Source organism: Gymnodraco acuticeps, unplaced genomic scaffold (genome assembly GCF_902827175.1).
Source record: "Gymnodraco acuticeps unplaced genomic scaffold, fGymAcu1.1, whole genome shotgun sequence".
NCBI lineage: Eukaryota > Metazoa > Chordata > Actinopteri > Perciformes > Bathydraconidae > Gymnodraco > Gymnodraco acuticeps.
The window spans coordinates 1286481-1304200 of NW_022989894.1; the positions used below are offsets into that span (position 1 = coordinate 1286481).

The window sequence follows — 17720 nt, forward strand, 5'->3', positions numbered from 1 at the left end:
GCAGCTACTGTAGATGCCACTTTATCTTACACACAGCTCCTTCTAGTGTTATGTTGACAGGTATTTCAATATCACAGTGAGACTGAGTTTGAAGACAAGTAATGGTAAAGGTAGACATACATCAGAATAGTATAGACACTTCTGTGATAAAATACAACAATTAGAATGTAAGGCTACCAAATATAAATAATTGAAGCACTTAAAAGTAAAGAGACAGTGCTATACAATCCCAAAATTGCAGTAATGTTAAGTAATACGTACATTTACTAAAGTACTGTACTTAAGTACAGTTTTGAGGTACTTGTACTTAACTTGAGTATTGCACTTTTTTACTACTTTGTACTTCTACTTCACTACAATTAAAAGGTAAATCGTGCACTTTTACTCCACTAAATTTTCCTTTACTTACTTTACAGATTTTGATTAATGATATGAAATATAAACACACTTAAATAACACTTTAGTTACTCCTGGAGTAAATTCACAACCCTGCAGTATACAAAGTAATTACAACTAGTTCCAGCTTTACCAGCTTTGATGTATCAATATTTATAATCAAAACATATGATATATATTATTCTGAAATGGGCTGATCTGCATGATAAGTACTTTTACTTTTGGTAGCCTACTTTAAGTACATTTTGATGCTAATACTTTTCTACTTTTACTTGAGTAACATTTTGATTGCAGGACAAGAGTATTCCTACACTCTTGTTCTTCTACTTTTACTTGAGTACAAGATCTGAGAGTAGGCTACTTTACCCTCCTCTGCAAAATTGGTTATATTAACACCAGTTTTTAATATATTGGTGTGTTGACTACATTAAAGAATGCGATGTCAGGGAGGGGGAGCACAGGGCAGCACTTACTAGGAAAAGGGAAAAAAAGGCCGGTGGGAGGGCTACAAAAGTCATTGTGCACCGCCCCGCAGCTCACAAAGTTTGGAAAGTCCTGACTTCGTTACACCGGCCACATCCTCGCGCGTGGATTATAAAGCATACCTAATTCAAGACAGCCACCCTGCCTAAAAAGTAAGTTTTGTGATTCATAACTTTTGTATTTCCACGGGGATGTGAAGTCTACGTCTATAAAGTCTATGTTCTTTTCCTGATAGGATAGAGAGCAGTAATTTAGCCATGCTCTTTCCTCCATCCTCGACCAGTCCCTGTTAAATCTGTTTTGAAATGATTAGCTCACATTACGGTGGGAAGTGCTACTTCACAAAGTTTTGAAAACACGGAGTTATGTCCAAAAACGCTGATAGTCGTATATTTGGAATATTTACCTTTCTGTTTTGCCTTATTAATTCCATTATTATGAGTTAAGTTGTGGACTCAATTGCTTGTTTCGCCAACAAAACCTACTTTATTGATTTTTAAGTACAGTTTTAGTGATAAAGTTGCTAGTTTAAGACCTCAGTTTTGGCAAAAGTAGTGCGGGGAAATAACGTGACCGTTTTCCTTTGGAATTACATAAACAGTTTACACAGGCTCTTCCTTTCCCTCTATATGAATCATATAACCAGAGCAGTCTCCCCTCTTATCTGATCTAGGCATTGTGATATTATTTAAAGAAAGCGATGCAGGGTTGCTTCCTGAAACGGGGTCGACCAGAAGTGAGTGACCACCAGATAACCCTTAGGTTCAGACCCTCATTGTGCACCAGGAAGGCGGACAGAAATATTGTCTCAGGAGGAAAATCCTGTCATCCCACTGGAGGAATTTAAGACATTTGAGCATCATTTCCCTTACTGTCAGTGATGAATAGGTTGTGTAAATGTAATGACTAATGCCCTTTGTGTTCTCAATCATTTTGTTCCATGGAGCTGGCAATAAATCACATATTCTATTAGATGTGGTAAACTGCACTTTAAATGTTCATGTTCTTATGACCACACAAATGGTTTATCAGCATGTGTGTTTTATCCTTTTCATGACAGTCTTGAACAACAGGATACAGATTTGCATACAATACTTGTATTTTAATATTGTACGCTGAGTATGAGATTGGCAGTTTGTCACATCCTTATCAACCATCACATTTCCTTATTGATTCCCGGCTTATTTTTCTCCACCTTTTCACATTTTAATGCTTGGTATTGTCTGCCACCACAGCTGACACTGTCACTTCTGCTCTGCCTCTGCAGACAAGGACACTTCAACCTCTGCTCGAGCATCTTCACACCCCAGAGACTCCGCTTCTACCAACAGCTCCAACTTAAACTAAACAGAGATGGAGGGTCACGTGGTGCTGTTTGCCCTGCTTCTGTGCATCTCTGCTGCAGCCTCTGGTAAGTGTACCAACTGATATTCAGTGTGTTCAGTGCTCAGCTGTTGTGTAACTGGGTTTCATGCTAATATACTCTTTTTGAATAGTCTATAACCTTAGACATCAGGCCACTGTATTTGGAGTCTCCAAGGCTTATTTCTGTCAACAAAAATTCTAATGTAATATAATTGTACTCTGCTGTGTTTCTGAAGAGAAAAGGGTTTGCAATGCTGTTGGTGGTGTAGAGGGAAGTCGTGTGCAACATAGTACTAGTGAAGTTTGGGCTTGAATTATGTTTTTTTTCTTACAATAACTAAGAGATCATGTAGTATACAGTCTTAAGTATTACACAATAGCTACATTTAAAAGATATGTAACTCCAAACAGTATCATTTCAACTACTGAACCACTGTCATCACTGCACTTGTTTGTGTTGTTGTTCAGGTTTAAGTGAAGAAAGAATATTTTATTGTAAGACCGCACAGGCACAAGAAGAAAGCAAACATGTGGGCTGATTTTGGATTCTATGTGATCCTCCTCAGTTGGCCTCCCTCTAACACTACCTCCACTGGTTGCCTGTGGCTGCCCATATCAAATTCAAACATGTAATCCCTACAAGGTGGCAAAGGGATCTGAAACCCTCCATGTGCCCTCCGGCCATAATCCAGCCTTACGCCAGTGCTCTGCAGAGCTGCTTTGGGATGTTTGGATCTCTCTTCCCTGCGGCAATCTGGCGTTTCAGGGGCTACCTGGCTTTCAATTAATAAAACAATGCTGGTTTATTTATTTGTTTTAGATTTATTATTTCATTTTGTGATTCAATATCAGTTCCAAATGTCCAGATCTGGTATAAAAAAAAGACAATGTCAAAGTGCAGTTTGTTTTCGTTATGAATATATATTTATTTCCCAGTAGATATACAGTTTTAAATCTAAAGAGATTTACTGGTCTTTTCATCCGTATGAATCTGATAGTAGTACTTTTCAGAAAAATGTTGGACTAGACTGTCTTTGACATGTTAAAACTACAAAACTCTGTTACAAGCTGCTTTTTAATAGCTGATTGTACATGTACAATACAACCCCCCTCAGACTGATGTAATGCAATATAGTTTGACATGAACTGTCAGAAAATGAGGTTGTCCGCATGAACTTTTCAGTGATGGACTTGAAGGTGAAACAGAGAGTTCAGCGCTCAATGAAATGTTTTCATGCTCTGTATCTGTAATCATACAACAGCAAAATAAGCTGCCATTTCCAACTTGCTTTTTAAATAAGGCAAATTGCCGCTGGCAGCATACATCACTGTGAAGATTATGTGCCAGGAAAACAAGCCTGTTTACTGAATCTGCCCTCAGAGCTGACCTACTGTATGACAAATCACAGTATTGCCACAAGTGCTAAACACCCCCTCAGCAGGGGTGCCGGTGGCAGGGATACAGAGGTATTTTTATGGCCAACTGGAAGACCTGCGTAGAGTTGACCCCGTGTAGCTCACACCGCGGGGGATCAGTCTCTCCGTCTGCTGGTGGAGTCTGCGAGGAGCTGTTTAGCCCAGCCTTAATTGCCTCTGTGACAAATTGTCCCCAAATCTCTAACATTTTATTTCTCTCTTGAAAGAGTTTCCTACAATTTTATCTCTCCTCTTGTTTTTTGGGCTACAGCAGCTTGAGGAGAAGTCCCAGAGGGAGCTGTGACGCTGTTCTCAGACAGAAGGGTACACTGACCCCGTGTGCTGAATGTTGAAGCTTTTAATAAAAACATTAGTATGACACGTTGAGTTCCTATATCTCAGGCGTTGTTTATTTCTCATTATATAGTCCAGTATTGTCTTATTGATTTGTCATTTTCTCCGATATTGTCTCCTAGGCTTATTGGTATGTTGTTGTTGAATAAATGATGCGAGAACATCAGGTGTGACCCAAAGTATATTCCATACTGAATCAAATTGGCACATTCCTCGACTGAGCAAAGCAAAACCGCATCTATACAGCAATATTTCCTGGGAATTGAGGTCTGTGTAGTCAAGTCAATGTGGGAGCAGATACACACATCCCTCTGAAGAAGTAGTCTGCAGCCTGCAACAAATCCCAAGACACTCCGGGTCAGTTGCAGGCGATTGGATATGGAATATTACTTGAGCTCAATTTTGCTTTAGCTAACATTTTATATGTTTAACTCTCTTTCAGGTCCTTAATATCAAACTTGTTCGTCTGAAGACTGGTTGTAATGTACAGCAGCTATTGCATTCACAGTTTAAGTTACCCAATCATTTCTTGGTCATATCAACTGTAAATCTAATTATATAGATGCATAACCAAGCCAAGTGACCCAGTAAAGCCAGAGGATAATGTCTAAGTCTGACACCAGATGTACTCTCTAGTTCCTGAAACTGCCAACTTTAATACTTTCTTAGTGTACCCCCCTGGCCTGAGTTCTGTTATCATGCATTTGTAGACGAATGCTAATGACTGGCCATTTAAGGGAAATTGGTGTTTTGCAATTGTAACACTATGTCGGCAATAGTTTGTTAGTGATAGTGAAAGTTTTATTAATTTGAAATGTAGTTTAGTGGTCCTAATACCAAATAATGGGAATAACAGTACTGCTGCAGCCCCAGATAAACTATCTCCTGAACTATCTGACCAATTATCCAATTTTGATGGAAATTGCTGGATGGTTCCTTCAGCGATATCCTAATTTCGACGGTACTCCTCCTGTTTTCATCTGCTCCGATTACTTTTAAAATCACCCGCTGCCTATCTATCTCTCTCAAACCCAGAGAAGACCAACCTTGCTTTCACCTCACACCTTCATTATTAAAACTCCCTATATGCTGGGATCATTCAGGCCTCTCTTTCTTGTCTGCAGCTTATCCATAATCTGTGGACAGGCTCCTGTCAAGCTCCAATAAAACAGACAACATCACGCTGGTCTTAGCTTCACTGCACTGCCTCCCTGTGAGGTTAATTGTGTTTCATATTTTTTGTTTTGAAGGCCTTACATGGTCCAGCCTATGGGTTTATCTCCGAGTGCATGTGGTGCCACAATTCGTCTAAATCCCTCCAGTTATTTAACTGGGGTATTTATTTGTGCCAAGATCATACAGGCGTTGATGCCTTTGCAATAGCTGAATGATTTCCCCCTCTATGTTTTGGTCAGAGTCCTTTCTTTTTTAATAAAACATGCTAAATGCTTACCATTTCTCCAAAGATTTCACACTTTATTGCCTGTTTTCATTTACTGTTGGATGTCTTTGGTTCATCTTATTATATTTCAGTTTGTTTGTGCACTGCTACCAGGTACTTGCAATTTTCTTGCAACTATTTTTGAAAAGTAAATGTATTTAATTTGGCAAAGTACGGGCAAAGTACAAAATGTACCTATAAACACATGTTTACAAACCTTTAGAGAGTTACTGTAGTGATTCCGTTTTTTTCATTCATTTATTTGGAGGAACGTTTTAAAAACTGTCAAAACTGGAGCAGCAGAAGCCGTGATATACTGACTTTTAGTTTGTGTTCATGGTTCAACTGCCACAAAAATGGCAACATTTCCCATAATACAACTCAACAGTGTTTTTTATCTCGTGCTTGAAATATATACTGATCCTCTTGTGTGAAGTTGTCCTTTTTATGAGGCTTTTTAATCCTATAACTTTAGCATTTATGTGTTTTCCCTAGCTAGCGTTACTAGGCTGTTGGACCTTTTCCAAGTACATCAAACATGGGAGCTTTTACATTTTCTCTGCCTAGTTGCTTATTAAATGGGAGTTATTTTTTATTAATAGACCACTTCATAATCGCTTATACCAATACCTCTACCACTTTGGCCGGCTGAAGCATTCCGACATAAACAATTATCTATGCGTCTGACTGAAGTCTTTGTATTTAGTGATTTGATCCATTATGTGCCTGGCGTTTCCTGGTGGGGAAGTAGTGTTGAATAATCCCCGTTCTGCAACAAGTTTCCCAGCAGGAGCCAGGCATCAAGCATGTTAACCAGCGGAGTCTCCCTCTATGGGCTGAAGGAAAAGCACAAAAGTGATTGGCAAGCCGCGGGAGAAGGAGGGGAGGTTCTCTGAAAATAATTCATAAAGGGGGAAAGGGAGTGAGACAGACAGATAGACAAACAGAGATAACATAATTCATGAAGAGTGAGTCATGGAGACAGTAGGGGAGTGGGGGGTCACATGTATCTGAGTGTCAAATAGCAGATAAGTGGTTCAGAGGGAAGATGTGGGGAAAATGAAAGAAAATAGGGGATTAAAAAAACACAGATAATCAAAAAGGACCAGACCGAGATAAATACTGAGAGATATGGAGACCCAGTCAAAGTCAGAAAATAAAACACTTTGACTAACACTAAAGATTAAGAATAATACATTTAAAAGGAAAACATTTGTTATTTAACGGAAATAGGGTGTCAGTGATTTAAGAATAAAGGGTTTCTCGGAAAGCAGGCTGTAGAAGAATAAGCTGGGAGCCAAAAAAGGAAAAACACGTCATGTTAAAAATGGCGTTGAGTCAAAACAGTCCACTTCCCCTGTTTTACTGTAGTGAGCCAGCTCTGCCTGCAGTCAGACTGGGTGGCAGGGAGACGCGACCACTTGTCGCTGCCTCAGACCGATTTCAATCTCCTTCAATGTTATGCCCCTCCCAAATAACAATCCATTTCTGACTGCCTTGCTTTTCCTCTGTTTGAAAACAGAATGCAGTGTGAGGGAGCCTCGCTAACACCATGTTCCTCTCTGCTGTTTGTTCCCACATCATTCTCACCAGCTAACACTTGACTTTGATCAAGATGGTTCTAGCTGCAGCGTTGCACATAAGTAATGACATTAGTTGTAGGCTAAAATAAATAAATACAGATGAATGGCATTTTTTTGGGTTTAAGTGACAATGATAGAAGATGCCAAGGGGCCATTTGTTCCAGTGTTGGAACCTCTTCCACAAACATATCATGCTGTCTTTGTTGTGAGAGAACTTTAGTTTCTCTAAATTGTGTTAAACAGTGGACTTAACCCATTTTTTTACCTTTTTTATAGTGTCTGGTCTTTACCTTATGTATCTGAATAAAGACCTTCTTGATATAAATGGCATTGCTTAAATAGTCATACCTCCTTCTCAATAGTTCTTAAAGGTAAGACACATATTTTAAATGTATAATCTTGATCATTATAGATAATAATAATAATAATAATAGCTTTTTGCTGTATCTCTTAATTGGACATCATCACTGTGTGACTACAAGGTCTTGTGCCCGGCGTCCCACTGCTTTTCATTATGCAGTTCCATGAGCGCTGAATGGCTCATTAGTAGTGGGCAAGATAAACGCCTCGTCAGCATGGCGACCACTTATGCTCATATCAACATGCCTGCTGTCTGCGCAGATAAGGCCTGGCATTATGTACTCTAATCTCTACGTCTGTCTACCGAGGGGCAACCCCAGGGTCTGCACAAACACAGGAAATGTACCTGGACTGAATTTGGAGGGAAAACTATTGAATCAGCTAACTCACCTATGACTTCGAGGGTCAAAGGTTCTCAAAGGGCATCCTGGCAGAACAAGAAAGTATTTTATATCAAACTGTGTGTTTTTATTCCAATGAAACTTTATTCACCAGTGACTTTAATTAATGAGGAGACTATGCTGGGCAGATTCAGACCCTTAATCTTTCCCTGACAGAAAAGCTATGAAGAAAATGTTCTCAGCTAAAATGTCAGCTCAAATGCTTCATGACATGTGTTGGGTGAACTTTTCTCCAGGCCTTAAGAGAATGATATTTTCAAAAAACCCAAAATAGCCTTTTCGACGCTTGGATTTGAAAAGTGGCCCGTGCAGTTGAGTGTTGAATAATGGCAGAACCTCTTGATTCAAGCAATGGAGGGGAGGGGGGTTCGTTTTCCTGTTGATTCAGGTGCCACACCGGTCAGTCTGTATTTTGGGAGCTGAAATCTCTCTCTGATGTCCGACTGTGTGTGTGCGCAGTGTGTGTATGTTTGATGTGATGAGGCTATCAACCCTGGATTTTTCTTGAGCTCCTATTTCTGTGAAACGTTAGAAAGCGGACAATGTGACTCAATGAATAAGCCTTAAGACATCTGACAGATTATTTTAATCTCCTCATATACTGTAAATACAACAAATCAAACAGTCAAACTCGGGATACTTAATAATCTTCTCACACAGGCCTCGGGAATGAAACATTTTATATTCGTCAAATAGCTCTCCCTAGTCCAGACACTTACATCAGTTAAATAGTGAAATTGAAATCATAAACTTGAAGCTGTCGCAGATCTTTTTGGGATAATTCAAAAACGTTCCATGTACTTAAAAGCCCAATAGGATTTTCGGTGACCAGAAATGTAAATATATGCGTTTCAATTAAAGAGAAAATATAAAAAATGGTTTCTCAACCAATCATTGCAAGTCTTGTGAGGGCATATTAAAAGAGGTGTCGATGTGTTAGCCTCTCTAAACCTGTATATTGCACATTAGAGGTTTCTTGTTTTTTTTCTCTCATCTACGCTTGAGTCCTCAATTGTTCCATTGACTTCACCCACTTTAAATATGTTCAATAAATAACAGAACCTTCATTGCTATGCTACCCTCGTATCGGAAAGCATTAATATTTACTGGCGAAAATCAGTCAAGAAAAACGTGCTAATCTATGTTGGTTCTCCGCGAAGCATATGTTGTGCAAAGCTACATCAATCTTGAATGATTGGGAGCATCCACTGTGCAATGAATCTCTAAAGCTTCAATCTGCTTTGGGTGCACTCAGTTAGCATGAAACTTTATAAATTAGTCTGTCTATCCACCAATTAACACTGAGATGATTAATTGTGTTTTGCTAGTGCTTTTTTCAATGTATGCTGGGAAAAAAATAACCATATAAATGAATGGGAAACACACATTAACTGATGGTGTGTGGAATATAACAAATCACCTAAGAGTATATTTGAGCATCAACATAAAAATGATGGAAAATGTTTCATGCCTGAAGCTGCTACTTGCTTACAAAGAACCACAATCCATCCTCTCAAATGTATCTGCTTTTAAATAATATAGAATGGGTAATTACGAGCATCAGACAGGGTATTCAGTTAGCTAGGGAAAAAGGGAGGAAGTGAGCCATAGACCTTCCTATACGCCACTGTTGGACTTGTTGTTCCACCAGCTTCCGACAACGATGAGACAACGGGCGAATGGCTCCCAGAGGTGTAAACAGAGCTAGTGTGAAGACAGGCTGTCTCCAGACCTGCTTTCACATCCTCAGTTCCTCTTCAGCAAACATTGGACGCAAGACTTGGCACACAGAAATGCCTTAAGCCATTAAAGTGACTAGACTAATCACCACATTTTTTTTGGACAGAAATTCAGCACTTTGGGAGAGGGAGGTGAGATGGTCAGGAAGCTTGTGTGTATATGGAGTGTGTAATGTGTAGTATGCAGGGTTGAGAGGCCAGGGGACAGTACTGGCCCCTGCAGAGCACTGATAAGGGCTTGTTTACCTTCCTGTGGATGGTCAGGCCTCCATCTGCAGTTGCGGAATCTCTGGGACAATAGGTGTGTGTGTGTGTGTGGGGGGGGGGGGTTTAGAGAGAGACTTTAGCCAGCCTTGAAGCTCTGCTGTCCTCCTCTGACTAACTCTGATGGGACTGTTGACCCCTCCCTCCCCCTTTTCTATCATGACTTTGTCGCCCGACCCTGTACGCAAACAGATTACTTTATCCCAAAGGGACCGAGGAAGACAGTTGGTCTTGACGTCGTCTGCTTCCAGGGTTTCCCCTCCAGCCCTCCCCCTTTTTTTCTTTCAAATCCCGCCATGGACTGTAGCTTCAAGCTCTTTCTTTTTTCATGGCAAGTAGCTGATGTTTTTTGTCCACAGTGACTTTTAATGAGGGAAGGCATGAAAGACAGGGCATGTAATCAAATCTGCCTACTTGCTCGCCCTAGGTGAGTGAAAACGCAGCTTGTTATTTGGCCCGTAGGTACTCAATCCCTTGAATCTAAATCAACATTTAGTTGAGGTGTGATGGACATTTTTAATTCAAGGCCTCATCACTGCCTGTCAGTACTCTGCAATGCCGGCTCAGCATAGATGCTCAAAGCTGAGGCAACAGTGTTACAGACGGGCATCACAGATCTTTCATTTACAGGCTGAAGAAGCCAGCTAATAGAAACCACACTAACAAAAAACCTTGCACAACATTTCTACCAAATCTAACATTTTTAAGTATGCTGTTTTTCGAAAAAAGAACCCTATCAAATGACAGCAAAACATCTGTTAGCTATTCTTGTTGTCATTAAAGATTTCTTTTTTCCTGGAAGTGTCTTCTTGTTTTGTTCGGTTTTTAACCCCTATTACCCTAGTTCTGTCATTTAAAATGAAGGGTCATTTTCATTTCTGCTGACCAATAACATGCTGACACTCTATAATATGTCCAACACAGGAAGTGAGAATGTAGTCTGTCAGATACAGTACCAGAGAAAAGGGAACTGTGTTTGTACTTTGTATGCAGTTAGTCAGTCAGGAGCCACAGTGACATTTTCAGGACATGTGCTGTGACTTCTCAATTATGTGTCTAATTTGTTCATGTAAAACTGGCTTGCATGGTGCTTATGTAAATGAGTGGAACAGGAACCATTTATCCTCTTCGCTTATTGCCTTGTGTGACCACTTCCTTCTCAACCACTCGAGGTTGTTTACTTGCAGCTCTCCATTTTATTTCCACTTACAGTAAGGGAAAACTCATAATTTTGGTGTGATGGGTCTTTTGTTATCAACATACTGTTAACATAGTCCATACAATGCTTATTTGGCCTCGCTATTGCCTCACAGTATGAAAACATATTTATTAGACTATTTGAAACAATATAATGTAATTTGCTGCAGCCAACTTTAAAACATTTTTGAACGCATTCACAAACACCACTTAACATTTGTAGCTAATAAAGAAATTAAAAGTGAAGCTGATGAAGAAAAACTAAAACTGACATTGTATGTCAACATGAAGCTTTTGCAGTATGTGGAGCTCAATTTAACAAATTAAGTTTATAGACAGTTTGAAAATAATCAAAGTACATTTCAAGTTGATACTGAGATGCCCTAAAATGGTCACAGTAGTGGTGCAGCCTAAATGGTACTATGCACGATTGAACACATGGAAAACGGATGTCTGTGATTTGGTGAACTAGTCTCCTATCTTTTCTGGAATGCCCTGGAGGTTAGGGAAGACAGAGCAGATAGTCCCTAGACATGTGACGTTACTAACTGGCAGATTGTGTTCTCCTCGTTAGCTGTGGCTCCAGAGCGCTGCAGACAACCGGGAGAATGCTTGGGAAATAAAAGTATCATATTGTAAGTTATTCAATGTTCTCAGATACTGGCACAGTCTGACAAAATTAGATTTCCCCAAAAGCTGCGGCACCAACGGCAAATTGGCCGTCATTTATTTTGGCTGCACACTCGTTAATTTTATAAGCATTTGAGCAGTTTTCTCTAATATGTTTCCAGTTAAATAAAAGTGCCCATTAACTCTGGAATTCGGCCATATAGTGTTGTTAATACGGTAATTCTCTTAAGTTTACTCAGACATTGAAATTCATTATCTATTTAAGTGGAATCGGCGTGAAGTATTAAAGCAAACAAATGTGATTATAAGCACTTTTCATGAATTGAGTAAATTTTCTGTCCTCCATTATGTCCCTGATGTTTTCTACTCCCCCTCATTCCTTACATCTAAATGGAAATCATCATCATCTATAAACATGTCTTCTCATGGAATGGGAAATGGGGGGGGACTGATATAAGTAGATGAAGAAGACATGGAATGGAATGGCTCTTCTCTACCTCATTTACCAGCAAACCGCTTAGCGAAGCCATTGGCATTTCCGGGGTCAAGAGGGCGAAATGAATGTTCTTCATATCCTACGGTGACTCATACAAAAATAGACCAGTGGCACATGCGCATGCACACACACACACACACACACACACACACACACACACACACACACACACACACACACTCAAACACACTCAAACACACATGCTGGTGCACCGTTTTGCACAGTCGGAGTGATTTATACCAAGACCTCCTGGGCGACAGTCATGGGCCGTTGACTCTGTCACAGCAGAACAAGAGAGAAATTACTTTATGGATGTGGATATTGAGCAACAGACATTAGCACAGAGGGCCAGAATAACAGGAAACCAGCCTTGACCTATGCAGTGAGGGAGGGAAAGCGAGATGCCAAGGGAGTGAGGATGGCTCTCCATCTTGATTTGCTAGAAAAGCTGCAGTCCAAAGCTGAGCAGGCTAAGAAACAGAGAAGACAATGTTCCAGGCATGACACAGACCACCTAAATCCTACTGTCTTTCATTTTAGTAATAAAGGGCAGTGGTAAGATCTGTTACTTCCACAGAAAATGGGGAGAAAAATAGATTTTAATTGGACACAAACAATAGACCTATTATTCCAACAATAAGAACCATTAGATATAACTCTGATCAATAAAATCATATCTCATCCGCTGCTCTTTTTCCATCAGAGATATTGTGGTTAATAATTGACCATAATAGCAACCCAATTTCATTGTGGGGACAACAATAAGCAGAGAAAGGGCTGATTATGAAACATGTTCTAACTGTGGGTTTACTAGCAGTGTTTTGATGCATTCATTACTTTCATTACTTTCCATCCCTATCTCAATTCTCCTCCACCACTTGTGATGAGAGTGCAGTAACCAGGGTCTTTGATTCATGCTGCTTCTAAATAAGGCACATCCTGTTGACCTTTCAAACTTTGCAATTTCCTTTTAACCCTTTCCTCTCGATTCCACTTTTCTTTCTCATTCCACTTTTCTTTACTCCCCATCTCCTCTCTGAGAGATTGTGGCCTGCTGACTCAACAGACCCAGACATATAATAAAAGTCAATGGACCGGCATGTCATGCAGCATTTGCTTACTAAATTATTAGTTTCTGTTATGATATCAGTCTTGCCCGCTTATATGCTTCAGCAGCAGCTGTTTTTGAGGTGATTGAGGCCTGCATAGTAGATGCTTGGCTTGGGCGTATATTGCTTATATTCATCTTACTGAAGATATGCTTATCTAATGTCATGTCGCCCCTCCTCATTGTATGGCTCTGCTTGAGTTGACTCAGCTCGCTTTGGTTCAGGGGGATTTTCTTTAGGGGTGCACCGAATGGGAAATTCTTGGCCGAAACCGATACCGAAAATAGGAAACAGTTGGCCGAAAACCGAATGCCGAAAGGCCGAAAATGATTAATAGAAATATATATATATATATATAATGTATACATTTTTTACCAATGTTGTTCAGCTACCTGATTATGGAAATAGACATGATTATGGCAAAACTTAACTTAAATAATAATCACTATTATGGGTCCATAAAACATTTATTCAGCACTTTTGAATGCATACAGTACATTTATATATGTCATGTATTATTGCTAAAAACATTATATCGCAGTCTTAGTGTCGCCAACTCGTTTCTAATATGCAAAGACAACAAATGCGTCTATGATGTATTTTCGATCAGACGAGATCTCTCTCCCCCGTCTGTGTGCGAGGGGGCGGGGCAGTTTACACACACGCAGCTGCTACATGCAGCGGAGCACACTGCGGAGATGGCGGAGAGAACGCGCTCCGAGGTGTGGTTAAACTTTACCTGTCTCGATGTGGAGAATACTTGTTACCATAAGTGCAATAAGAGTTTAGCATGTAAGCACGAGCAATTTGTCTAAACATTTAGCAAAAGTGCACCGCATGCAGACGGAGGAATGTACCGGGTTCGACCGTCTTTCTAGCAGCTCTGTAGCCCCATCCAGGAGTAACGTTTCCACGTCAGGTGTTATGTATGCTAGCAGCAACACACGGAGTTAACTACATGATACAAACATGTGTTAATGATTAGAGGTAACTGAGTTATTTAGTTTGTTAAAGTTTCAGCTATTCTGTTTACAGTCTGTCATCAGATTATTTAATACGATTTGTTAAAGGCTCAGGGCAATCTCGATGACAAAGGTCAATGTCCCCCCCCCCCCCCTGTGAGCCAACCGCGAGCATGGTCGCCGCGTCTTTATTACGTCATCACAACAACACGTTAGGTTACCAACGTAAGCCTGTTCTGACATTCGGTGATATTTTTTCGGTGCTAAAACGCTTTCGGCCGAAAGCCGAAAGGGCCTTTTTAACCATTTTCGGCCGATAATTTTCGGTGGCCGAATATTCGGTGCATCCCTAATTTTCTTACTTTCATTTTTAACTGCTGACAGTTTCCTCTCAGTATAGGCGGGATTCTACTTTGACGGCCATAGTGCCATGGTGTGGGACATTCCCTGAATCTATTATTTGGCAACTAAATCGTAAAAAAACTGTTGCTACTGACGATAGCTTGGCTTTTTAGAAGTGTGCGTGCAGGATGTTGCCTGACACAATCACTGTTCTGCAATGTTTTAACCTCCACTGAAGTCGTAGCAAAACAAAATTCAAGGTATTATCCATAACTGTTAATCCATATCCAAAACGTATTAAAAAAATCTACAAGGCATGTCATTTTTAAACATAACTGTACAATGCAGCGGAAATGCAACCTAAGGTTTAAGAGCAGTACAGATTAGTTCTGACTGATCCAATTAGAGTCCATTCCAAAATGAAGTTTTAGGTTTTGCAGATTAAAGATGACGTCAGCCATGGTGCAAGGAAAGAGATCTCTGATTGAGTTTGAAAAAAGACACCCTTTAAACTTAATCTTTACTGTTTTTCTTCATGAAAGAGGAAGTTTGCTGGAGAATATTTTGTCCCCGCCAACTTTTGACAGGCTAGTGAGCACATATTTTCTTTCAATCTGACCCAATAGAACAAACTCACACACATAGCTCGAGTCAAACGCCAGGCATTTATTCCCAACCTCATCCATGACCGCTCAGCCTCGGCTCGATTAATTCAGCCTCCAGAGGGACAGATCCCCAGGTTAAACGGCAGGCTCATGGCACAGAGCAGAGTGAGCAGGCTTGATGAATGCCTGCAGCCCGGGATCCTGACACGCCTGATAAACGTGAACCGGCAGATTCGTTTTTAAACAATGTAGTCCTACCCTCACATTTAACATCCATGCTCTGAGACCAGGGAAAAGCTTTCAAAGTGACTAATAACAAATGTAGCCCCTTTCAGAAAAGCATTCTCTAAGATTGCCGAGTTCATCTATCTTTTAAAATAATGGTCATATCCAAATATGACAGGATGTTTGTGGATTGAGCCATAATCTCACAGTACTTGGCCTTTGACACACACAAAACTAGATAATGTTGGAGGCAAGAGGTTATTTAGTTGAACTTGACTATATGTTGCTGACACTGCTTAACCATTTGTACTTAATTCCTTTCAGCCTCAAGCCAGACGTGCAATCCAATAAAGGATAATGACAACCCATGGGTGTACGTGACTGAGGAACTAATTGGCTGTTGGACCAGCTTCATCGGACAGGACAACGCAGAGGTCCACATCCTCAAATTCAACTTTGACACCTCGGTAAGCATGTCAAGGTCACACAAATGAAATGCTGAGAAACTAGAGCTAATTAAGTAGAAGAAGAGAAAAAAGCGATGCTATGCTAGTGAAAGAGCAGTACCTTAAAGTGGACCTATCATGCTACATTTGAATAATATATTGTAGGGCCATACCTATATAAAACATGTATGCGAATTTTTTTTTTGAAAATACCAAACAGATCATGCATTTTAGCCATGCCTCATTTCGCTCCATTTGCTCTTTTTTAGCCCTGTTTTTGCAAGGGCTGAATCTGTGAGAAGTCTTCTTCGCTGCTTTTGTGGCAGACTACAGCGCCACCTACAGGCCTGGGATATGTACTACAGTGTCTCCAGCGCTTTCGAACGGCAACGGCAATGGCTGTGGCTGTCTCCTCCTGATAGGTGGAGAGTTGCCCATATGGGTGGAGCTCCTCGTTCCTGACGTCAGACTATTTTCAAATCTGTATCAGTCTGTATCAGATCCGTTGCAGCCCCGTTTTTAGAGATTTGGGTATGGAGGAAAAGAGAGAGGGTTGTGTTTTGTGACACTTGGTGAGTTCCCTGACACACCGGGGACACATATTCATGTATAAAAGACGTACAAAAGTGCATTTTGCATGATAGGTCCACTTTAACTTAGCAGTGCAATTCTGCAGGCAAATAAAACCTGCTCAGTAGACCAGATGACAATTGCAAAGCTAAACTGCAAGAGAACATAGAACGGTTAAACTCAACACCATGGCTATCTGTCAGGCTGACAACACAGCCTACTTCTCATTGAAATCCAATACTGTGCATGGGTATGTTATCATCTGGTAATGAATCATCCTTTTCTCTGGACAGTACACTGTGTCATGTCCAGTCAGACCTAAAAGGAAGAAGCAGTGTGCTTGTCCATGCATTGCATACGTGTTAACCTTGTACGTGCTTTATGCCTTCTATCATCATTGTTACAAACACAGGGAATCAGTTTGAGTTCACAGTGGTGACAGAGATTCAGGGACTTTGTTTTCAAGGCTTACTGCTGTGGCTTACACTTGAATACAACTAAACTCAATAAAATGTCTGCTGTGGAAAAAGGTTTATAAAAGCTGGTTTGTCAAAAAAAAAAAACATGGAAGACCTGGCAGAGATGGACTGATAGCTCCCCTCTGTATAAAGGAATACCACTTGCATACAAGGAGCAGCTGGATAGGCAGGGGAGTAGGACGTGATGAGCTGAGGCAGGAAGACACTGATGCTTGGCAGACAGGAGAAACATGGCAGATGTAGAATGAGAGGTTAGTGTGCACAACACGGAGATTAATCGGAGTCAGCAGAGGCGAGAAGTAAGGACAGATAATATACGTCTACTTGTTTTAAGGAGAACAACTGCATGTCGAAAACAAGCCTTAAAAAGCCTTGTTTGGCTCCAAAGGCAGCTGTGCGTGAACAGTTTTGAAAAAGAAAATCTGATAAATTGCCTGATAAAGTGTCAGTGAGAGGACTACAGGTGAACATATCCTATTGCGTTAAAAAAGTGAGTTTACCAGAAATCTTTAGCTTGATTCTTATGTTTGAGGTTAGCTGCTAACAGCCACTTAGCATATGCAAGTGAAACAAACAGATATCTGTATGAGGCGATGGTTGCATTGTTGGTATGGCCCAGGTTTTTATCCCAAATATGACTTTGTGAGGATATCTATGGTGCTGCGGCATACATTCTTTCCCTTTTTTGTGTATATCTAAAGTCTGATAATGTTATCAAGGTCTTATGCTAAATCTCTAATCTCTAAATCTCTCTAATATGCTAACTGCTCTTAAGGCTCACAAACTGTAATCTCTTAAATACATGCAACAAATCAAATGTTCCCACACTTCAACATGTAAACACACACTCACTCCAT

General features: G+C 40.3%; 1 protein-coding gene across 2 annotated transcripts in view; it reads left to right on the forward strand.

Annotated features, from left to right (window-relative positions):
• The first annotated feature begins 915 nt into the window (after positions 1 to 915).
• The window catches only part of eng (endoglin), a 39525-nt gene continuing 22720 nt past the window's right edge, over positions 916 to 17720 (forward strand). Inside the window, exons 1-3 of one of the 2 annotated variants that reach the window (XM_034204635.1) lie at positions 916 to 1031; positions 2115 to 2290; positions 15693 to 15835. In XM_034204635.1, the coding sequence (XP_034060526.1) occupies positions 2233 to 2290; positions 15693 to 15835 (201 nt within the window). In that variant the 5' untranslated portion in view covers positions 916 to 1031; positions 2115 to 2232. The remainder of the gene's footprint in view (positions 1032 to 2114; positions 2291 to 15692; positions 15836 to 17720) is intronic. The other variant, XM_034204639.1, reaches the window with a different exon arrangement.